The sequence below is a fragment of the Narcine bancroftii genome, chromosome 12 (genome assembly GCF_036971445.1).
Source record: "Narcine bancroftii isolate sNarBan1 chromosome 12, sNarBan1.hap1, whole genome shotgun sequence".
In the NCBI taxonomy this organism is placed as follows: Eukaryota; Metazoa; Chordata; class Chondrichthyes; order Torpediniformes; family Narcinidae; genus Narcine; species Narcine bancroftii.
The window spans coordinates 86,509,590-86,534,768 of record NC_091480.1 but is presented as its reverse complement, the minus strand read 5'-3'; the positions used below and the strand labels follow the sequence as shown (position 1 = coordinate 86,534,768).

At 43.8% G+C, this 25,179-nt stretch overlaps 1 protein-coding gene across 3 annotated transcripts in view; it reads right to left on the bottom strand.

Annotated features, from left to right (window-relative positions):
- Positions 1-39: 39 nt before the first annotated feature.
- Positions 40-25,179, bottom strand: part of LOC138746434 (cyclin-dependent kinase 6-like) — a 27,902-nt gene continuing 2,762 nt past the window's right edge. For 2 of the 3 annotated variants that reach the window (XM_069904612.1, XM_069904613.1), the window contains exons 2-8: positions 24,204-24,464; positions 16,534-16,669; positions 13,784-13,951; positions 12,003-12,112; positions 10,281-10,331; positions 9,470-9,605; positions 40-1,859 (exon numbers count right to left, since the gene is read on the bottom strand). In XM_069904612.1, the coding sequence (XP_069760713.1) occupies positions 1,725-1,859; positions 9,470-9,605; positions 10,281-10,331; positions 12,003-12,112; positions 13,784-13,951; positions 16,534-16,669; positions 24,204-24,424 (957 nt within the window). In that variant the 5' untranslated portion in view covers positions 24,425-24,464 and the 3' untranslated portion in view covers positions 40-1,724. The remainder of the gene's footprint in view (positions 1,860-9,469; positions 9,606-10,280; positions 10,332-12,002; positions 12,113-13,783; positions 13,952-16,533; positions 16,670-24,203; positions 24,465-25,179) is intronic. The other variant, XM_069904614.1, reaches the window with a different exon arrangement.

The following is a 25,179-nucleotide window of genomic DNA, read 5'->3' as shown; positions in this document are numbered from 1 at the left end:
TTGATGCACAATGTGCTGCTTTTCAGAGTCAACCCCCCCCCCCCCCACCCCCATACCCATTACAGCCAGCCAGCTTGTTAGTATGGAGTTTAACATGAAAGTGTGCAGTTGCTGGGATCTCGGGCAACACACAAACGCACTGGAGAATTTTTGTTCAGGCACCCGCCTGCTTTTTGCTTCTACCTAACAAAGGGCTCAGGCCCGAATCGCCATTTACCCATTACTTGCTATGAATGCTGTGTGGTCTGCTGAGTTTCTCCAGTATGTTTGTGTCTTGCACCTCATCCGTTTTCTGTCATCCAAGAGGGACAGGTATTCACTTTTCCACCCTCTCTCGAGGTTGGGTTGTTAAGCAGCCGTCATTGACTGCGATGATTGGTTCATCCAGCTAAAAGCAGTGCATTAGATGGTCAGTGTTCCCTGTCTGTAGGACTCGAGCTTCTTTGGTTTTTAATGTGTGCCCGTTTTGAAACTTACAGACACACACAAAATATCATTTTCCACCTTTAGTGAACTTTTCTCCAATTTCCTGTTATTTTTATTTTCTGGAATCGTTTGAAACATACTTGGTAGCGCCGCTGTCATTAAGGATTGGAAGTCAAGACTACAAAAGTCAAAAAGAAAACGTCGAGAGCATTGGCATGACTCTGGGGTATGCAGCTGTTGGATTCAGAAACTCAGCATCCCTGCAGTATCTTAAGACAGATGACACAACTCCAACATTCCTACAGGTCTGACTGCACTATGCTTTACATTTTAAATCCTCTCCCAGCACGACTCAGGAAGGATTCCACGGACTAATATGGTCTAACAGCACTCTCCTGTTCCAGAGCCTTATACACGGTGCAAGGAATGAGTTGGTGTTGGAAAGTTTTCTGCTCCACTCATTACAGATGAGTGGCAGTCGGCCTATAATGTGGCTTTGTTGGCACTTATTTTTCCCCAAACAATATATCCCTGCACATTAGCAGTTTAATGTTTTAACTGAATGGAGAATTAATGAACAAAGAATGGAAATATTAGCGGCCGGTAGGATAAAGATTATTCACTTTTGTATGATTACATTTTTCATTTACCAAGTTAGACTAAAATTGTTCATTTCCCCTCATTTAAGTGTGCTTAAACCTTGTGTTTCAGTTATGTTTAAGTTATATTAATAGCTCACGTTCTTAAGTCCCTGATACATCAAGCCTTTATGACTATTCCTTCATCTTCCAATCAAAAAGTCAGGGAAAACTTGTTGCTATCATATTCTCCCTGTGTCAGAGCAGGTGTCCTCCGGGTGCTCTGGTTTCCTCCCACCCTCCACAACGTTTGGGTTAATTGGTGTATTTAAGTGAAACTGGCCTGTGGGCCAGTGCTTGTTACCGTGCTGCGTGTCTAAATTGAAAATATCACGGGAAATAGGTTTATCATCGGAAACGTGAGGTATAAAGCATCCAGAATTCCACTTCCAAAAACCTCTTTCCCACATGGAACAAATCAAGTGACCAAGAATGAATTTCTACATCTATGGCTGACATTTTAACTTGGAATCACAAACAAAATATAAAGCTAAAAACTCAAAACCTCTTCCGATTAATTCCTTATTCCTCAGAAAGAGAAATGAAAATGAGTTTCGCAGCCACTCAGGTCCCTGTGAAGTGTTGGTAGGTGGGAAATAACTTCAATGCTGAACACAGATGTTAATTCTTCCTCCGTCATTTCTGTAGCTGGTGTGGATTTCAATCGCCTTTTCTCAGTCCGGTACAGCGACTCTTTTGTTCAGTTGTGAAATGTTCCGGGGTGTCCCCAAAATATGGATGAGCAAGGGCCTCGTAGGTGGACGTCCTTCGGTCTGGACTAAAGCAGAGGCACTTCTGAAAGAAAATGTGCAATTAATGCGGCCCTCTCGGAGAGAAAAAAAAAACGAGGATAAAACTGGCAAATCCTGAGACACACAAGAGATGTGGAATCTGAAGCAAAAAAAAATCTGCTGGAGGAAGTCAGTGGTCTAGCAGCATCAGTGGGAGTTGATGGGAGTCTTGACAGGCCTGAAGCGCCTGTTCCCGCTAAGCTGTGCGCGCGCACCCATTTTGCGACCAGTGCACAAAGGGAATTCATGGGGGCAAAAAAGGTTAATTACCCAAAATAGTGTAGTGATTAATAATATTTAAAATTGAAATAGAATGCAATCATACTTGTATTATATTAAAACATGCCAATACAGTTTTATTAGCCATGAGAGAGAAGCTGTGCCAAAATTATTTTGAAACAATTTCAAGTTTACACTTACATAAGCGGACAGGAAAAATATTAGCACACCGTACGATTTTTGCACCCACTGACTACTAAAAATCAGAGGGAACGTTGCCCAAAACGTGCTCTTTTTCTCCCGTTGACGCCGCTCGACCCACCAAGTTCCTGCAGCAGATTGTTGTTTGGCGAATCTTGAGCAGGAACAAAATCCAAACCTTCGTTTTCCTCAAAGTTAATACAGAAGATAATTTGGGATCAAAGTTAATAAAACATGAATTTTGGAACTGAATGGAAAGAAAGCTTTGGTGCCTTTCATGTCAACGAAGCAAGGTTCATTAGTTATTATCATTAGTGCACAGATTCACAAGGCCACAAATTTGCAACACACCAAGATTCCTCATGCAACAAATCAAACAACAGCCAGTTAACTTGTTTGGATGAGAGGTGAAAGTTGCCATTGTACCGTGGGTTCTAATAAGGCAGCTTATGATGGCTTCCCATCTAGAAGTCTTTCCTGAAGGGGGCTATCTCAAATGAGTTTCCTTTGGCCTAGACCAAGTGCCAAGGCCTCAGCGGTGACCTCTTGTTTCGTTGAGAACTGAGGCTGGGTTAGATGTTGGAGATAACATTGCCTGTGTCCAAACACTCTGTATGAAAATAGGAGCAGGAGTCGGCCATCCGGCCCGTTGAGCATGCTCTGCCATTCAATGGGATCATGGCTGATAGGATGATCAGTTCATCTCCACTTACCTGCCTTTTCCCCATATCCCTTAATTCCCCTACTATGTAAAAATCCATCCAACCTTGTCTTAAATCTATTTACTGAGGTCGTCTCCACTGCTTCAATGAGCAGCAAATTCCTCACCCTCTGGGAAAAGCAGTTCCTCCTCATCTCCATCCTAAATCTACTAGCCTGAATCTCGAGGCTATGTCCCCTAGTTCTGGTCTCCCCCACTAATGGGTACAACATAACTTCTGCTATCTTTCATCATTTTATACATTTCTATAAGATTCTTCCCTCAGTCTTCTAAATTCTAGTGAGTTTCATGATTGTAGAATGACACACTAGAACTCTCTTACTGCATTCAATCCATCAGGTCCGTCCCAGCACCCCTCTTTCCCCATGCAATGTATTTTCTCTGAGGCCAACCTATTCCAATTTTGGCCCTTAGCTATGCCAGGGAAACTTACAGTGACCATTTATCTGGCCAACGTTATATCTGGGATGCGAGAAGAAATCGAAGCAGACAGCGATCAATGGTAGTAGTGCACACAAACTCCAGGACAGCAGCCAGACTCTGAACTGAACCCAGGTTTCTGGAGTTGAGGTGTGGCTCAACATAACCATTGATTACAAAAGTGCAAACTGCATTGAATCTACTGGGAGAGATGGAGGCAATGGAGAGCTAAATGGCTTTTCCTCCTTAAGTGAGACTTGGGAGCTCAGAAATGTTAACATTTTCTGACACGGGATTAATTTACCTCCATATTTCTTCAGCCAGAAGGTGGTGAATCTATGGAATTTGTTGCCACAGGTGGTTGTGGAGGCCAAGGCATTTAAGGCAGAGATTAACAGGCTTGTGATGAGAGGTTAATGGGAGAAGGCCGGGGAGTGGGAGAATGGATCAGCTCATAGGAACGGCAGGGAAGACTTGATGGGATGAGTACCCTATTTCTGCTCCTACGGTATGGTTTTTGCAGTTGTAAAGCCACAATCTTTCTAAATTGAGGAAATCCTAAATCCATGGAAAAACCCCATTCCCACAGCAGTAGCAGGTTTCACTCCTGAGAGGTTTCAATAGCCATTGGACCCCTGGCCAATTCCACAAAATAAGGCTTGGTTTAAAAAATGTTAAAATGGATAGCCATTTGAAAATGGGAAAGTTACAAGGGCCAAGTTTCATGATCAACAGGAAACAGATGTTTACTTGCTAAAGTTAAACTCCGAACCTCCCTACCTCTGGTGCCTTGGAAACGTGTCCTACTCCAAATGGGACGAGGGGCTGATGGTTTCTCCATCTATCAATGCCCTATCCACTTCTCAGCCTGCCACCCCCACCCCCCCCCCCCCACTGATTTCCATAGTTGTACGAACAGGTCCCAGCATCTCCTGTCATGTCTGGTTGAGGTTTTAGAATGCACTGCCACAGGATGTGTTGAGGTATGTTGTACTTCAGCATGCAGAAGGAAGGTGGAGATGCAAGTGATGGGAAGAATTTGTCAAGCTATGGAGTGTAGAACAAGTTGGATCTCTTGCAGAGAGCTCGGATGGAGTAAATGTAGGGTACTACTTTCCTGTTTAGCCTTTCAGTCATTCTACATGGAGACACCTGGCGCAGAGTGGGAGATCGCTTCATTGAACACCTCGGCTCTGTCTGCCGCAAGAGTGTTGATCTCCCAGTGGCCACCCATTTCAATTCTCCCTCCCATTCCCTTGCTGATATGGCCCATGGACTCGAGCACTGCCAGACTGAGACCACTCGCAAATTGGAGGAACAGCACCTTATCTAGGCACCCTCCAACCAGACAGCATTAACATCGACCTTCTGTTTGCATTAACACACCATCTTCATCCCCGTCTCCTTTCCTCTAGTTCTGACCCTCTCTATTTTCCCTCTGACAGAGCCAAAATCAATTCACAACTTTCCTCTTATCGTATCCAATTAACACCAATTGTTTGCTGGTCTGGGTTCCTCCCTCTCCCATTCTTCCCCCTTTCTCTCAGTCTTTATTCAGACACCTGCTTGCTTTTTGCTTTTACCTTGAAGAAGGGCTCAAGCCCGAAACGTCGGTGATATATCTTTACCTCCTATGAACGCAGTGAGTCCAGCTGAGTTCCTCTGGCATTTACTGTGCGTTTTAACAGTAATTCTGTGAAATTGGATATGATGATTGTTTGCACTCCTGCATCTCCAGGAATGATTCTGCTCTCCTGAACTTGCAGAATCCTACAACATAGGACTGGAACCCTGGGTACCATGTCCTTGCCTGGAGTAAAGAGTTAGTTTATCGCCGAGACTGACCCAAAATTGGCTGCCTCAGCAGACAGGAGTCAGCTCTACGCTTCTCAAGTCTGGGTGCAGAGTGTTGACCACCAGAAAAAGCCCACCATGGCAGACTACTCATACCTTATCACATCAGGGCCCACGTCCCACCTGCATCAGTCCTGTGTTCACTATGCCGCCTGTTCCGGGGAAAATTCTGGAAGCTGGGTGGAGTTGTGAAGAGTCACGAGATAGGTTTGTTTTGTTTTCCATCAGTGTAGGAAGGAAGTGGTGCAGATGAACCAAATTATGGAAGATCAGGAAGATAGCAGGAAACTCTTCCACAAAACCAGAGGGCAAGCAGTTAGGGTAATCGGTGACAACCTAGAAAGGATCGGAGAAATCGGAGGATGGTTGGAATCTACCTGCCTGGGTGATGGAGAGATAGTCACCTCATTTATGGATGAGCACTTGAATGACCAAGACTACAGACTGTGGTGAGAAGGATGAACGTGGATTGGCACCTGATGGTAGCATGGGTATGATGGGCAGAATGACCTGTTCCCCTGCTGTACGATTCCATGTGACTTGACCTGCCCTGGGGTCATATCGAAGGCAGTTAGGCTGGCTTAAATTTAGACATGCAGCACGGGAACAGGCCATTTCGGCCTACAAGTCCACACTGCCCAATTTACACCTCATTAACCTCAGTACCTTTTGAATGGAGGCCCCTGGAGAAAACCCACGTAGACACAGTAAGAATGAACAAACTCCTTACCGACAGCGTGGGATTTGAACCGCGGTCCCGATCGCTGGTGCTGTAAAGGTGTTGCGCTAACCACCGTGCCATTTGCAGAGGAAAGTCTGATCCCACTGTATCCTTCAGCATTGCAATCCATTTTAGTAACTTTCTTTTATGGCCACCCAAGTTGTAGATGACAATGGCAGAAACGAAGGGGGCAATTTTCAGTGGATTTGGTTTGCTGAACAGGAGGGCTATGCAGCTCAAAGGTGCCCTCAAGTGTCCATACATGATACTGCAGCACCAAATCAACATTGTAAAATATCCGAGGACTTCTTCATTTCAATGGTGCTTCACCAGTGTTACACAAGAATATAAGAAATAGGAGCAGGAGGCCACCTGTCCTGTATGAGACTGCGTTACCATTTAATAAGATCGTGGCTGTGGACTCAGCTCTGCCTTTTCTCCTTCAACCTCAATTCACCTGCATTGCAAAAATCTACACGTCTTAGATTTAATGAGGCAGCCCCCTACTGTTCCTTGGGCAGAGCTCTCTGGGAAAAGCTGTTCCTACTCCATGCCAATTGTATTACCCCCAGCTCCTTATCTTATGGATGCCTTTTATCGAAACCCTTGGCATCAGGAAATCAAGCAACTGGCAAAAAAAAAATTAAGGAAATTCAATTTAAATCTCTTTATCCCTGCTTAGTAAGAGTCACCCCAGTCAGAGGCTTTAACTGTGAACTTGGGGGGCGGGGGGGTTTAATTATCTATTACATCATTGTTTTTCTTTTGGGCGGCTCCGTGGAGGAGGAGGAACCTGCAGATGCAGCGACGGTAAAAAAAAGTGACTGAAAATAAAGTAAAAATGCTTTCAGTTTAAAACATTGACGCAAGTGAAGTTTGTTCAGCATTAAGTACAGCAAGAACTTACCAAGCAGGGATAAGGAGACACTTCAAGAGAGTCACCCCATTGGCGAGCGATGTCAGCCAGCTCTTCATCCTGGGCGACGCCATTGCTGTTTCACACAACTTTATTCACGCTGCCGCTATGAGCATAGCCTGACCAGAGCTCCCCGCTGGCTGAATATTCGCTCCCATCTTCACCAACGGTTGTGTAACTTCAGAGAGCATTTACTTTTAGAATTTTAAATGTGTATTTTTGCCTATTCTTTTAGTCTTATTTATTTTAATTTTTGTCTTTTAAACTATTTATTCTTAACGCAGGCATTGCAAGACTAAGTCTCAAGCAACAGGAAAATACACTTATCTGGCATCTGCCTTAGGTGCCGGATACCAAGGGTTTTACTGTGTTCAACATCCACTATTTCTTGATCCGCTACACTCATTGTATCCTCAAAGAGCTTCAGTAAGTTTGTCAAATGTGACCCACCCTTTCCTGAATCTATGTTGTGTCTGCCTGATGGAAAAGTTTCTATCCAGATGTGTAGCTATTTCTTCCTCAATGATGGCTTCAAGCAATTTCCCAACTACAAACATTAAACTAACTAGTCTATTGTGACCTTTCGCCCGCAAGTTTTTTTTAAAACCAAGGCTCTGCTGAGACCTTCCCAGAGTGAAGAGAATTTTGAACCTCAAAGATGTCTCATCCTCTCCCATACAAATAGACCATCAACATAATCGATGTTTATGGATTCTGACAAGAGCTGATTGTCTTTTCACCCACCAAAATACAAAAATGGTTGGTGTTCATTCTATGTAGAGTGGTAAGGGGAATTCAATAGACAGTGAGTGGTTTGCAAAGCACTCACTAAATTTTATATGGCAGCAGCACAGGAAACATTTCAAAGCACTTCACAGAAGACAAAAGTAACAGAAATGTGTGAGATTTGGGGAATGGATCTCACAAATGGTGGAAAGATAAGTTCAAGGACAATGAAAAAGTCTGGGCAAAAGGAGCAAGAGCCATGTGAGGGCAAACTGCTTTAATACAGTGAATTCACTGAGCAAGATAGAGTGAGTCGATTAGAGCTGACATAAGGACAGGCACTGAAGAGAGAGAGTAATGTACAGGACCATGGGAATAATGGTTTAACAGGATCTTCACCAGCGGTCATGAATCTTGAAATTGACAACACAGTAACAGGCCGTTCTGGCCCACGAGCCCGTGCCACATACACTTCACCTGCAACCCCTGTACATTTTGAAGGGTGGGAGGAAACCCACGCAACACTCCTTACAGAGAGTGCCAGATTCGAACCCTGGTCACTGGCGCTGTAACAACATTGTGCTAACTGATACACTAACCTTGCTGCCAATCATGGGATTGATGGGGTAGGAAATTGCCTCTGCAGTAACAATTTTACTATTATATTAACAGAAAAAGTTGAGCATTTTAAAGGCAGGACCCAGAATTGTTATTATGTGAAACAAGGAACTCCTGGGAAAGCTCCAGGCAAGTAAACACGGAAATCCGCAGGTTTGCTTCTGGCTCATTTCGGTCTGATATAGTGATGCAGGGAGCTTCTCGGAGTCCAAAAGCAGATCTGGAAGCCATGTCCATAACCCCCATCCTTGCCTTGAGGTGTCAGTGCCCCTTGCAGAAACAAGGCTTGATTAGATGGTTGAGTCTGCCTCTGGTTCATCATTGGTCCCACTGTGCTGCCTTCCCAGACACCTGACCCCTGACATCCTACTCTCACTCAATCCTGATCCATGGAATCCTGCAGATAGCAGATACCTACCCCACAACCTCATTCCTCCTCCTACCTCGCACCCCTCCATGGTCTGCTTTTCACACTTGGCATTTGTATGGACATACACCCACATGCCCCCAATGTTCTCTGCCTTCCTACACACCAAATAACAAGCAATGTAATGTTTCCCCCCCCCCCCCCCCACCCCCACTCTACAGCATTACTGGACTGACTACGGAGTTGAACTCGAGTTAAAATAACTGGATTTATCAGCCAGGTTAACAAAGAGGTTCAAGGTACTGTAGCTATGATTTCCAGCCAAGTGAAAGTTCATCCTCGGCTGCAGAAGCAGCTAGCAAGCACGCTGATGGTTGGTGTCCGACACTGGAGACCTCGCTCCTTCCCCTATGCCTCAGCACATTCACCTATCTGTGGCATCGCCTGCACAGCCGGGGAACAGGTTCCCCAAAACCATTGTCTGCCCATCGCACGTCCATGGCTGCATACTATCATGACGGTCTGGAACACAAGGAATTCCATGCAACTGCAGCAGTGGCACACTGATGGTCCCACATATTTGGGTGCACGAAAAGGTCCTGTAAATTAGACTGAAATAAATGCAATAAAGATCCCCTCTGATCCAGTCAAAAGCGTCTGAACACTCAAGTAAAGCAGATTAGTAAAGGGAAGACCAAGAGACTACAGATGTCAGGAAGGAGAACAAAAAGAAATACACATAGCTGGAGGGATTCAGCAGATTGAGGAGCATCTGTGGAGGGAAGTCGTGTAAGCCAATGTTTCAGGTTGAAAACCCGGCATCAGGACATGGCTTAAACACACAAACTCACCAGCAGTAGGTCTTTGCCCAGTGAATCGATCCGAGGTAATAAATCTTCAATAGGCTTCACCAGCCCGGGAGTGAAAGAGTTGTAGGGCAGCGGGGCATTTGGGGGCCACTCCTCTTCGTCAGGAAGACCAAGGACTCTGAGAAGAGAAGGTCATGGGTTAGTCCAAGAACCAGAAACTTGTTCAACGTTCAATCGCGCCGTGCTAGCGGACAACCCCTGAAGTGTTTTCTGAATGTACTCGACGCAAATGTGTTAACCCCCACACCCATGACTTTCCTCCCACGAGTTTGCCTACACCAATGCAGAATGGAGCACCTTTGTTTTCACTAAAAGGGACTCAAAATTGCAACCACCAGACATTATGGCCACCAGGATGTGGGAGGAGCCTGCAGTATGCTTTGACCATCAGTAATTCTGAATGATCTAATTGGAGGTTCACAGGACATTTGCCATGCACTACCATATCTTACATCTTTAAATGAAGCAATGCCACCGTGAAACCCTCACGTAACCTCTGCACATGGACAACAGTTTCAAAAAATGGTGCCTATATTCTTGGATTGGACCTGTCAACGCTCCATTCATCCTGAAGGAGTGTAGGGGTGCGAGATTCTCTGGAAGCAGACCCCAAATAACACCCAACCCCAAAATGCTTCCCACCCACCTGGTTTGGTGCATATCAACAGTCCTACAATCACAAATGAAAGGCAAAAACCCCTCCAATGCCTTGCTTGTTAGATCCCATTTAATCTCAAGTCAAAGGTCCTAAAAAAATGTTATTCCGAATCTGCAATTTAGCCCCAATACTTACTCAAATATTTTCTGAAGTTGATTAATATCTGAAATTCCACAAAGAAAGGGTCTAAAAATAGAAAAAGCAGTCAAAGATCCTCTTTGTTAGATTTTCAACTCTGGAGGTATTAAAAGATTTTTTTCATGCATCTCAACACCATCAATTCTCCAAATAATTGAGCATCTCTGCACTGACATTTCATTTAGAGCACACCATGTAATTTATTTCTTCAAGCTATCTTTCACCAATGTTATCGACTCAGCAGTTAATATTCTTTTTTGGAATTGGATGCTATGTGTGGCAGCAAAGTTCCAAAGGCTTGTTTTCTATTCAGTGTTATCTTGTGGTTAACTACACTGTTGTGGCCTAGATTCGTCCCAGTGCTGCCAACAAGTTTCGCTACCTGCGCAGCACAATAAATACGTCAGCTTCTCTAAGTGTAGAGATTGAGTCAGGAATCAAAGAGGGCTGCTTTGCCTTTGGGCAGCTGAAAGATCAGGTTTGGTCACAGAATATCAGGTTGGTCACCAAGTCCAAGGTGTAAAGGGCCCGGTGAAGTACAATATATTGTTAAGAATTGCACTTTTAACATTCTGATTTACGCTGTGGGAAATGTCCTTTCTGACTGGCTTTTCAGCCAAATTACTGATCACGACAGTTGACTTCTGATGGCAGTTGGGTTTGGGAAGGAGAAACTCTTCCTACACATCTTCATTAGCACCCATCTCTGGCATTAGTGATAAGGACCATTGTTTTACTATCAACTGCAAAATCCAGGTCTTGCATTTTTTTTTAAGAAAATAAGACTGGATTACATTTGTTTGCAGGCAAGTTGGCTGTGAAACCAGATGTAAATAGTTCTGGCCTCCCACTGGAGAAGTTAGTTTCACAAGAGCACAACTTCCACTGGATTACGAATCATCTTCCTAAAATCAATGAGCTACACCTTTTTGCTCCTTCTCCAATGCGTTGAGTTGGGATCCATGATATTGCAGAGAATGAGTTGTTAAATGGAAACATGAAAATCCGCAGACGTGATTGAAGTCAAAGCACAACGCTGGGGAAACTGAGCAGGTCAAACAGTGTCCTTTATATAGCGAAGATACATAACCCATGTTTCGGTCTTGAGCACTTCATCAAAGTATGAGAAAAATGTAGGTAAGTGCCTGAATAAAATCACAGTAAATGAATGTACAAATTGGTTTGGAACACATTTTCAATGAGATGGAAAACTGATCAACTAATGAGAAGAACGACGACATGATGACATGATTTTATCTAAAAAAAAAATAAATTGGGGCTGGTCTGGATTCCAAAAAGGCAAAGGATATGGTTATAGCATGACAGGGTAAGGAGTTACATTGGGCTATATGTGTCAGAACCGCTGTGATAATGAGTTTTCTCTAGTACCACTAAACCAGAGAGATTCGTGGAGATCTGCTGCAAATTACATTATTTAAAACAACTTAAAAAGTCATTAAAGTACCAGTAAAAACACAATGCTGGAGTAACTCAGCAGATCACACAGTCTACTTCAAGTAGCAAAGATTAAGATACCAATGTTTCGGGCTTGAGCTTGGCGCCCGAACGAAATGGTGATGGTTTTTCATGATGTCTACAGTCTGTCACATTTTAAAGCACCAGAGTTGTTATACAACCTAAAAGTCTCGAAGAAACAATTGTTGCACATTAATTCTGGCTTATTCCTCGTATCGGTTAGTTAGGTGCCTGCGACCTTACCTCAGTTGGAGGAGTTCAGCAAAAATGCAGCCAGCACTCCATATATCGACAGCCACAGTGTACCGTGAATACAGAAGGACTTCTGGTGCCCTGTACCACAGAGTAATAACCTAAACAAGAGACTTAGTTAGATGTATTCGCCTCCAAGTATGTGCTTGCTTTTTTTAAAACATAACCATATATAAGACAATGGATGCTGGAGAAACTCAGCAGGTCACAGAAGTAAAGGGTAACCAACATTTCGGGCCTGGGCCCTTTGTCAGATGGAGGAGATAGGATAGGGGTGTCACCTCGGTGACATTCGTCGTCCCATTAGTGACCGTCTTTGAACTGCCGCATTCTGTGTGGTGAAGGTACGCCCACTCGACTGACAGGTAGAAAGATGATGGGGGGGGGAAGTATAACATACCCAATTTTGGCCAGCTCGAGTTCGAGGAAGATGGTGGTGTTTGCATGGTGCTTAGGCAGTGCATGTGTTTGAATTCTCCCACAACACAGAAGGTGACCATTCAACCCACTATCCTGGATTTCAGAAGAAACCACATCAAGTCAAGTTTATTGTCAATTGATTGTTCCCGACGAAACAGCGATCTCCAGTCCATGGTGAAAAACACAGACAATATGCATCCAGACAAATACACATGCAGGACAACTATCCATATATACAAATAAATATTGTTTTGTCAATAGGAGTCACAGATGGTTAGCATGAGCAGTTCATGTGGACGTTCAGTGTTCTCTTTACATTTCCAACTTATTCTCCTGTAACCTATCTTAACTGTCGTGAAGGCGCCACTCAGCCCCCTGCAAAGTTGGTGCAGTGGTTAGCGCAACGCCTTTCTGGCGCCAGCGATCGGGACCGGGGTTTGAATCCCACGCTGTCTGTAAGAAGTTTGTACGTTCTCCCCGTGTCTGCTTGGGTTTTCCCTGAGCGGGGGGTGGGGGGGCACCAGTTTCCTCCCACCATTCAAGATATGCCAGGGGTGTAGGTTCGTTGGGTGTAAATTGGGACTCATGGGCCGAAATGGCCTGTTACGGTGCTGTATGTCTAAATTTAAAAATAAATACATCTTCCCCTCTCACCTTAAATCTGCTCCATCAAGTCTTAGATTTGTCTACCCTAAGATAAAGATCATAACTATAGCCTTAATTTAATAAGCCTCTTGCTCCTCCCATAGCTATACTCCAGAAAGAAAAGTCCCAGCCAATCCATCTTCAACATTTGAAGACAAGCATGGACCTGCAGGCAGGACTGGGATCCAAAACAAGGTGACAAGGTGAAATATACAAGCAAAAACTTACATAGCTGTTATATCCATGGAGAGGTAGACCACTGCAGACGTGGTATCATTATTAACAGCCTCAATTGCATCCACATTTATTGTTCTTTGCAGGAAATCGTGCCCTATCCCTTGTAAATGGCAAGGTCTTGATGACAAGGTTAGCGAAACATTGTTACAGTACCAGCATTCGGGGTTCGAATCTGGCACTGTCTGTAAGGAGTTTGTACATTGTCTAAGTGGGTTTCCTCCCATTCTTCAAAACGTACTGGGCGTGTTGGTCAATTGAATGTAATCGGGCTCATGTGCTGAAAGGACTGTATGGCTATGTTTAAAATTTATTTTAAAACGTCCACTGCACAAATCAGTGTTCTTTTAATGCCTCACCTTTTAGGAATGGATTACAAACCGTCTTCCGACTGTAATGACCCGGGTCTTCTGTCTGACACCAGCAAAACCACACCACTAAGTAGGAGACTACACTAATAGCTTAAAGCTTACCACAGGTGTCAGTGCCATGTTGAAGCTGTATATCCGTGCTAGACCAAAGTCTGCCAGCTTCACCTGACCGCTGTTCGAAACCAGAACATTCTCCGGCTTCAAATCTCGATGTACCACACGGTTTGAATGTAGAAAATCCAAGCCTCTAAATAACTGATGTATCATGTCCTAAATGGAAAATAGCACAAGGTTAAAATCAGATTTAGAAAAGTTACTACTCTCTAGTTCCACAAATCATATAAAATTCCCTATGGCTGTCGATACGCTAGATATTGATAACTTTTCAAAGTGAAATACGAAAGTCTGCAGACACTGTGAATGAAGTAAAAACACTGGAGTGTTCAGCCAGTCTTTCAGCATTCATAATAAAAAAAAGCACGGTTGGTTGAGTGGTTAGCGCAACACCTTTACAGCGTCAATGATCGGGACTGGGGTTCGAAATCCACACTGTCTGTAAGGAGTTTGTACATTCTCCCCACATCTGCGTGGGTTTTCCGTGGGAGCACCGCTTTCCTCCCTCTGTTCAAATCTTACCGGGGTGTAGGTAAAATGGGTGTAAATTGGGCGGCACAGACTCGTAGGCTGAGATGGCCTTTACCACAGTAAAAATAAAATATGGCAGACGTTTTGGCCTTGAAACATTCTTCAAGGAAGAAGCAGAATTTATCTTCTTACCTAAGTAAGAACTCCGTCATCGTGGCTTTGAGTTGAGCCTTGGTGGCTCCCGTCCTTATCTGATCTCTGGTGTTCCCTGTGCCCTGCAAGCCATTTGCTACAAATAAGCTGCAAATGGCCACACTGAAGACCCTGGATTTATTTACTCTTGCTACTGAAAGGCTTGTTATTGTAATTCCCGCTACTCTATCCCTGGTATCCCGCACCTATGGAGATTGGAATCTAAGTGTATTTTTCCAGTTGCTTGAGACTGACCCTTACAATATCCAACTAATACACCATGCATTAAGAACAGCTTAAAAGACAAAAATACTATATTATACTTACACTAAACAAACTCCATTTGCATGAATATATAAATCTTAAAGCATTTTACCTTATTTTCAGTCACATTCCATGGAGCCACCCGAAAGAACAATAACATTATAGATCATTAACTCCTCCTCCAAGTTTACAATAAAGCCTCTGACGAGGTTGACTTTCTAAACAGGGGTAAGGAGACACTTTAAGGGTCAACCCTTCGGTGAGGGGCATCAACCAGCTCTTCATCGTGGGCGCTGCCATTGCTGTTTCACACAAAGATTCCAAGAGCTGCTACGAGCAAAGCCCAACCAAGGCCCTCCGCTGGCTGAATATTTACTCCCATCTTCACCAAAGGTTTATGTGTCATGTAACAAGCCCAAAGGACCCCAAAACCCAGATATTCACCAAGACAAGTAGTTTTTAAAACAAAAGTTATTTTTAATCAACTTTAAACAAGAAAACAGAATCAAACTTTAACTTATCTCTATACTTAACTAACCCAAATTAACCCCCTTCTAATTCTAAGCACACGTGTATAATATGTGTGTAAATTTAAGAAAAGTTCTTTGGTTCACAGTTCAATCTCACTTCTTCTTCCAAGTTCTCTGGATGCAGGCAATTTTTATACTGTGCACAGAATTTATTATGTATAAAGTTCACCAGGCTTTGGTCCTCGAAAGATAAATGTTTACCGTTCAGGAAAACAGAGAGAGATTTGTTGTTCCAGGATTTCCACAGCATTTGTCACCTCAATGTCTCGGTAATGAAACTTGCCCCATCAGGGTTTTCCAGATGGTAACCTCTTTCTTCAGGCTACCACAGAGTTCCATTCTGTTCCTCTTATTCCAAGAGAAAGATCAGACAGATAGCACTTCCAGCCATCCGCCACTCTGGAACTTTTCATCAGTTTCAACCACCTTCCTGGCTTGCACTGTTCAGCCATTTTCAGTCACCCACACTAGCTGGAACACCTTGTTAACTTGTCTCTCTCTCTCTCCAACTGCCAGGAAGCCCATGTGACTCTCTCACTTGCAAAAACCCCCACCTTCTTCAGCAAACAACAGGAGTTCTTCTCCTTGGTCAAGCTGCTGTCTTAGACAAACAAAACCCAGGAGTGACCTTTCTGTGAGGACACTAAGTACTTTTTAACAGCTAGTTTGTCTCCTACAAACAATGGTCTTTCATTTCATGACGTCATTTCAATTAGCACCTACTTGTGAAATGTGGATCACATTCTCCAGATATCCTGCAATGTTTCTGAATATGAATTCTTCAGTGTTTCAAATAAGATCTGTTTTAAAATGTGTGTATATATGTAACCCACTAATCTTACCAAAATCATCCAATATTTATCCATTACAATCAATTCAGAGAACATTTAAGCTTACAATATTGCATATTTTACAACTTGCATATTTTTACCTATTATCTATTTTAATGTTTAAATTTATATTCTTCGGGTTTTTTTTGCCAGTTGCTTGAGGCTGACGGTTGCCTGGATTTTGGATGCTAGGAGTTTTACGGTACAACTCGAGATCTCCATGCAGCTGATGTGGTTCCCAGGCACTCCATCGATCTTGATGAATGGACATGGTTGACTGACGATGTCAAAGGGCATCATCAGTTCATCATTTTACTTGCTAAGTGGACCATACTTTGTTGGGGGAGGTTGGTAACTACCTCAGTCAACTCAACAGGATACATTAGGTGCTGGCGACCATTAACGGTTCTCCACACCAATCTCGCAACGGTTCCCAAGATGGCCCACCTACCTTTATTTTGCTGTGAGGAAGCCCTGGCTCCTGTACCTTTGTAAGGAACACTGACAAATCCTGCTCAATGAGTTCGAACACAAGTGTCAGTTTCATTGTCTGATCCATCTGATGACTGAGCTCGACATCAAATAGTCTGCATAACAAGAGAGAAGAGTCTTCACAGCAGCAAACCATGATTTTTTGTCCCACAATCATACACACGCACATAATATGTACATACGCAAACACATAACATTTTGTATATATGTGCAGTCATACAAGTGGATTGTAAGTTTAGACAACAGATGCTGATACAGTGATGTTATTGTTCAGAAATGAGCATTAAAAATCAGGAAAAGGTAATGAACCGATTACATTCAACAACAAAAGAATTTGCTTCCTGAACACTTAGAACAGAACAATACAGCACAATACTCGATGCTGTGTTTACCCATGTATTCCTTCCTTTTTAAAAAAAAGTACTAAATCCATAATTCTCTATTTTTCTTTCATCCATGAGTACGTCTAAGAGTCTCTTAAATTCCCCCAATGTTTCAGTCTCCACCCCCATCCTCAGCAAGGCATTTTATGGACCAACAACTCTCTGTATTAAAAAAAAACTTACCCCTGATATCTCCCATAACTCTGTACACAGGTCCTCTGGTGTTTACTGATCCTGTCCTGGGAAACAGGTGCTGGCTGTCCGCCCTATCTATGCCTCTCATAATCTTGTAGACCTCTATCAAATCTCCTCTCATCCTTCTAAGCTTCTAATCCTAGCTCTGCAAACCTTGCCTCACAAGACTGGTTTCCCAGTCCTGGTAAATCTCTGCACCCTCTCCACAGCTTCCACATCCTTCCTATAACAAGGTGACCAGAACTGAACACAATTCTCTATGGTCTTACCAAAGATTTTTAGAGTTGCTTTTGGGTGTATTTTTGGGCAGCTGATCACAAAAATCAACTTAAAATTTTCCTCTCACATAGTTTTTTTTAATAGATACAACTTATTTTTGAGATTTCCTGTCATATTTTGTCTAGTTCAAGCATATAAAACCACGAAGTGCATCACGTCATTGAGAATCCACTTTCTGTGTTTGCACTTGGACGTCTTCCCCGCTGATCTTGGTGCTGACAGTGACGAACATGGTGAAATGTTTCACCAGGACATTGTGAACATGGAAAAAGCGGTATCAGGGCAAATGGAATCCATCATTGTTGGGCACTGACATGACAGGCATGAGATGCTGAGTACAAATGAAAATCAGCGGCAAAATATTTTTAGGTCCGTTGAACTAACGCAATGCGTCAGTGTCGTATTGCATTTAAATTCAATAAAAGTTAACTGAATGTTTCTCCAACCTCTTGCGTGATACAGCAAATCTGAAATTATCTTTGGGTTCAGCTTGAAGTTGTCCATCATAATCCCCAAGTTTATTTCAGGAAGCAAACCTTTTGGGGGAAAAAAAATGTTTGTCCAATGTTTTTCGACCTATTTAGGTGCACTCTCACACACGGCTCTCTGTCGTGAAGAGGTGGCACAATGGTGCAAATAGTAAAGAACTGCCTCCTCAACCTCCAGTGATCTAGAACCTGAGCTCTGGTGCTGGCCTGACCTGTCGACGTTCTCCCTGTGACCGCACGAGTTTCCTCCCTCATCCTAGAGACGTGCTTGGTTGGATAATTGGCCAGTGTAAATCAATCTATGCACATAGCGAGAAACAAACTCTGAAGGGAGATGATGGGAATGTGAAAAGACCAGAATGGGATTTATGCAGGGACAACTCTAATGTGGTTGGTGTGGACTTCATGATCCAACAGGTCTGTTGGACTCCAGGAAAAAAATAAAGTTCTATTTTACACTGAACCTGGAGCACAAACTTTTCATCCCGACGCTCAGACATTCTCTACATCCCACAGCTCCTCTTCCCACCCTTCCGTCATGATATCTGATTACTTCCTTCTTTTCGGTCTGCCAAATAAGCTTTAGTTCACTGTTGAGCCCATACATGAGTCCAAAAAGCTCCCAAAATGCCGCTGAAATTGGGAGTTATACAGAGTGAATTAGAACTGCAACTGCCAAACTTGCAAGAATCTTTTGCTGATCACACGCTGGTCAGATTAATGGGGTTGGATCATTTGGACCTCCAACAAGGGCTGAACCAACATCTGCTCCAAATCACTGTAATAAAGTAGTGCCATCCCCTGCATCTTAAGTCCAATTTCCTGACTGATCTTAGCCGTTAATACACTCAAAAACCACAGCTTGCAGGAGAGTGAAGAAGGTTCTCTGTACCATATATACTCCTGTAATAGTCAAGTTTTGGTCCAGTTTTTTGTGTCATATTTAAGGAGTTGACTTTTACACATAATACTTTTGAAGGCGGCAGTAAGTGTCTGTGTCATTCAAGGAGTCAGTTGCTTGGATGGCTGGAACCACATAAGGGGCGTTGGGATCTCTGGTGGGTGAGCAGCCGAGACATGGATCTGGGGTCGGGGCATCGGGAGCTTCAGTGGGCGGCCGGCCAAGATGAGTACGCGCAGTCGGGGCGTCGGGAGGTCAGATCGGAGGGCGGTCAGGACATCGGGAGCTCGAGTGCGTCGGGGGCGAGGACCCGCAGTCGGGGCATCAGGAGCTCGGATGGGCAGGTGGTTTGGGTGTCGGGAGGTTGGGCGGACAAGCAGTGAGTATCTGCTGCTGTGGGGGGGGTGGGGGCGTCGGGAGCCCAGATGAGCAGCTGGGGCGAGAACCTGTGGTTGGGGTTTTGGGATGGGCAGGCAGTCAGGAGCGTGGATGGGTGTTTCAGGGCAAAAATAAGAGGGGTTGACTTTTTACGCACGATATACAGAAAATATGCAATTTTGGGCCCAAAAAAGTGGGGGTGGGTCAACTTTTACACGTTCGAATATTAGACACCTACTTCAATCATAAATGGTATCTGCTCGATGCCCCCTTTGCTCCATCCTGGGGATTTTCCCTCAACTCTAGTCAGAATGTTATATACTCCTGTCCAGCCATCTTTCACTCCCCTGGCATCCAGGATAATAGGCATCACCACAGAACAATACAGAACTTTATTCCTTGGAATATGCCTCCATTTTTTAAAATGGTTCACTGAAACACAAGCCATAAGGGATACTTATGCAAGAACTACAAAGGACTGGGCATAGATCCAGGATTCAAGGTGATGAAAAAAAGAAATCTTAATTTCTTCGCATTATGGATTGCAGCCCATTAATATTAAAACAATGCCATTAATCATAGTCAATTATAAATGAGGAATTTCTTAGAAGTTACTGTCTATCCCTTTAGCTAATAAAGCATGATGTTTTATAATATACTATGAACAGGCATCCTCAGGACTTTGATAGTATCAGCATAGCAGAATGAGTGAATATGCAAATTTATACAGAAGGACTTTGGGGAGGCTTCTTTGGGGAGGCTTCTTTGGGGAGGCTTCTTTGGGGAGGCTTCTTTGGGGAGGCTTCTTTGGGGAGGCTTCTTTGGGGAGGCTTCTTTGGGGAGGCTTCTTTGGGGAGTCTTCTTTGGGGAGCCTTCTTTGGGGAGCCTTCTTTGGGGAGCCTTCTTTGGGGAGCCTTCTTTGGGGAGCCTTCTTTGGGGAGCCTTCTTTGGGGAGCCTTCTTTGGGGAGCCTTCTTTGGGGAGCCTTCTTTGGGGAGCCTTCTTTGGGGAGCCTTCTTTGGGGAGCCTTCTTTGGGGAGCCTTCTTTGGGGAGCCTTCTTTGGGGAGCTTTCTGACTTTTTTGAAGCACTGTCTGGTATGGAGGTGCCAATACACAGGTGAGGAAAAGGATAGAGAGATGTGAACTCGGCCCATGTCATCATGGGCACTGGTCTTCACTCCATCAAGGACATCCACAAAAGGTGGTGTCTTAAGAAAGGAGCCTTTATCCTCAAGGACCCTCACTACCCAGACCACGCCCTCTTCTCACTGCTACCATCAGGAAGTGGTCCAGGAGCCTGAAGGGGAGCACCCAACAGCAGAAGGACAGATCCCTCCCCTCCGCCATCAGATTCCTGAATGGACAATGAACCAACCACAGGCCCTACCTCTTCTTTTACACTGGGGTGATACACCACTAGCCTACTGCAGGGGGCGATCTCTGTACCTGCAGGAAGATCACCAGAGGACAGACCACACCTGCCCAGCTGTCAATCAACCGCCAGGGATATAATCCTGAGCTGGCCCCTCCCGAGCAGTCACTCCGGAGTTACCAGTGCAGCTACCACTGTAGCAGAGACTTTTAACTGAATAAAGCCTGTTGTAGTCTTTCTCGACTTTTGTGTCTGCCTACTGCTGCAGCCGTGCATCACATGCACTAATTTATTTATTTTTAATAGTGTATTTAGGGAATGTAATTTAGAACAATTTTTCATCTGTAATGCACAATAATGCAGCCGCAAAACAATGAATTTCATGACACAATATATTCCAATTCCTAATAATAAAAAAATATTTTAATGCATCATTTTAAGGTGTGTTGCAATAGTGTAGTAACAAATATAGAATACTATAATAGAGTTTCTAACAGAGTTCAAACTGAGCCAAAGAAAGAAGAACCCTGATGTGTTCAAAGGGAGCGTGGAATTTAAAGGAAGTGCAGGTCTGTGGCCCCAGTGAGTTGAAAGGGAGTGCGGGAACCAGAGCTTCAGTGACTTTATAAGTTTATAGAGTATGAGAAACAGCCGTGCAGGAAATTGAGACCACAAAGTCGAAAGGGAGTTCAGGAAATAGGGTCCTGATGTATTTAAAATAATTGTGGGAACAGCATTTGCGCAGTGTCAACAGAAATGTGTGCGGTGACAGGACCCTGGTGTTCTTCTCATGAGCATGCAATCATCACTCTGGGGTACATATAGTGAGCATGGGATTAGCACCCCAGAGTGCTTATAGTAAGCAAGGGATCGGAACTTCAGGGTGCTTATAGTGAGCATGGGATCAGAGCCCTGGGATCCTCTCCCCATCGGTCTTGTAGGTGAGCTTTATGGACTTCACCTTGCAAACCACACGTTCACCCCTAAATAAAAAAATACAAAGTTACTACTGCACTACTGGAGTCCAAAGGATGTATAGCAAGGTCCCATAATCCACACAGTACAATATTCTTAGTGGTACTGACAGATTAATAGATACTGATGCAAAGTCCAAGTTTAACATCTCTTAAAAAAAATGAAACCCTCCCCTGTGTTACAATTAATCGTCCATCTAGATATAGCACTCCCAGCTTTGATTTGGGTCTTGTCACCTTTTAAGGTTTAAAGTTCAGATTTATTGCCAGGATACATACATGGCATCACAGCACATAGAACCATAAGGTTCTTTTTACCTGTGGGCGAGGTAGAATGACCACTTATTGATAATACAAAAAAACTGTACTTAAGTTATGTACACATGTAAATAAAGAAATATAAACAAACTGACTGTGCAATGTAGAGAGGGGGGAAATCAATAAAGTCCACACCGAAGAGTCCTTAAATGAGTCCCTGATTGAGTTTGTCATTGTGGAGTTTGATGGCGGAGGGGTAGCACCTGTTCCTGAACCTGGTGGTGTGAGTCACATGACACCTATCTCTTTCCTGACAGCAGCAGCGAGAACAGAGCGGGTGCTGGGCGGTGTGGACCCTTTATGATTGCTGCTGCTCTCCGACGGCAGCGTTCCCTGTAGATGTTCTCAATGGTGATAAGGATTTTGCTTGCGATATCCTGGGCTGTGACCACTACCTTTGCAGGGCTTTCTGCTCAGGTGTAATGGTCTCCCCACGCTAGACTGCAATGTAGCTGATCAGCACACTTTCCACTACATATCTGCAGAAATTTGAGAAGGTTTCCGATGTCAAACTAAACCTTTGCAAACCTTCTGATGGAAGCGAGGGTTTTACCCAGCAGTTCAGTACTGAGATTTCCAATAACTTCACCACTCAAAAATAGTTCCTGCCTGGTTAATATGTTTTATAAAACCATGAGACATAGGAGCAGAGATTCAACCCATCAAGTCTGCCTCGTTATTTAATCATGAGTTGATCCACTCAGCCCCATTGGCTGGCCTGCTCCCCATAACCTTTGATGCCCTGGCTAATCAAGAACCTATCAATCTCTGCTTTAATAACTTCAGAATCAAATTTATTGCCGTAAACCTGTAACAATTTGCTGTGCAAATATTGCTATAAGTTACATTTTAAAAATAAATAAATTAGTGCAGAATGAAGAGAAAGTGACGAGGAGGTGAAGAAGCTGTCCTCTAACGACAGGTGCTCATCTTCAGGCTCCTGTGCCTCCTTTCTGATGGCAGCAGAGTGAAGAGTGCATGCCCCGGGGGGGGTGAGGGTGGTAGAGGATAGAGGCCCCTTTCTTAAATCACCGTCTCTTGTAGAGGTCCTCGATGGAGTGAAGCCTGAGGCTGTGATAGTGTTGGTAAGAGTTTACCACCCACTGCTAAAAAAAATTTGCCTTCTTAACCCCTTACTCAACATGCAAGTTTAGCCTCAGATTGTCCTGCACGAGGACATTCAAGATCCTCGGCATCTGGGTATTTTCAATTTTCTCCCCATTTAGAAAATAATTTTTTACCCCACCAAAATGCAAGATTGTATTTTCTGACATTGTATTTAATCTGCCACTTCACTCCCCATTCTCCTGTCTTAGTCCTTCTCCATCTTTCCCGTTCTCCCCCCCCCCCACCCCCCCAACACTATCTGCACCTCCACCTACCTTCATACCATCTGCAAACTTGGCCACAAAGCCATCCATTCCATCATCTAAATCATTAATATACAACATAAGAAGAATCGGTCCCAACACCGACCCCTGTGGAACGACTCTAGCAACTGGTAGCCAACTAGAATACAATGCCTGTATTCTGACTCTCTGCTTCCCGCCAATCTGCCAAGGTTCTTACCCACACTAGTACATTTCCTGTTTGACCATGGGCTCTTATCTTGTTAAGTACCCGCATGTGCGGCACCTTGTCAAAGGCCTTCTGAAAATCCAAATACACATCCACTGCATCTCCTTTTTCCAGTCTGTTTGTCACTTCTTGTCAAACAAGATCTTCACTCCCTTAAGGAAACCAAGCTGGTTTTGGCCCATCTTGTCATGTGCCTCTAAATACTCTGTTATGTCATCCTTGACAATCAACTCCAACGTCTGGTTGGCCAGTTTATAATTCCCTTTCTGCTGAATCCCTCCCTTCTGGAATAGTGGGATGACATTTGTCATTTTTCCATTTGTGATTGATCCCTGAAAGATCATTACCAACACCTCCACAATCTCTATTGTTACTTCTTTCAGAACCAGGAGGCTTATCCAGACCATTTGGCTTTCTGAGTACCTTCTCCCTTGAAATAGTAACTGTGTTCACTTCCCTTCCCAAATATCCGTCCACATTTGGCACCCTGCTAATGTCTCCCTCAGTTGACGGATTCAAAATACTAATTTTATTCCTTCTCTCCCATTATTATTTCTCCAGCTTCATTTTCTAGTGGACCTATAGATACTCACCTCTTGATATACAACTGGCATTTCTAGCCTGAGCCCTTCCCCATGAGTAAAAATCAGGCAAACGCTGGGGAGAAGGAAAGAAAGTACAGGAAGAGGAGCACAGGCCAACAGATAAAGGGAATTAAAACAGGAAAGTGAATCAGAGAGGACTCAGTCATTCGTAATCTTACCTGATGATGTTTGGATGGTCAAAGAGCTCTAACTGCTTTAACCAAGCCACTTCTCGAATCACTATGAAAGGGACCCCTTCTGGCGTTCTCGGAACCACTATTCTTTTCAAAGCCACACATTTCCCATTATTTTCCAGGTCTCTTGCTTTATACACTTTTCCATAAGCTCCCTCTCCAATCTCAGCCAAGAGCTCATATCGAACAGAAAGACTGCCCTCCATTTTCAAATGGTAGAACGGTGGAAGAACAGCCCGTCACCACCTGAAGTAAACAAACCTCATTATCAGTGAAATCCAAAGCCACATCCAAATATTGGAACGACAACAAAATATTTGGTGAAATTCAGTAATTTAGCAATAGACTTAAACACTAGCAAAATGTTACTTTTGTCTCTTAAAGGTGCCATTGCATTCTTTCACAACTACAGCTTTTCTCTCCATAAAGTTGCTAAGAAAGATGAAAGTCCACAATGAGTCTGTATATCTGAGATCAGTTATGAACTTTCAAAGGAGGGCACAGTTGGCGTAGCCAATAGCGCCACACCTTTACTGCACCAGCAATTGGAACCGGTGTTCGAATCCAGCGCTAATAAAGAGTTTGTACCCTCTCCCCATGTCTGTGTGGGGATCCCCCAGGACTCCGGTTTCCTCCTACCATTCAGAAATATACCAGGATGTAGGTCAATGAGGTGTAAATGGCAGCATGGGCTGAAATGGCCTGTTACCGAGCGGACGTCTAAATTTTTTAAAAATTAATTTAAATATGAAGTATTGTTTTTACTCTTTTATTAATGAGTGCGGTCAGTCCCTGAGAAGATTCCCACCTAAGCCTCACTCTCAGAATTGTACTGTCGTGAACAGGCCATCTCAGGTCCAAGGCGGCAGTGAGCTCAAAACTGTTGCACAGCCGGCGATCTGGGTTAGAATCAGATGCTGTCTGTAAGGAGTTTGTATGTTCTCCACATGCCCGTCTGGGA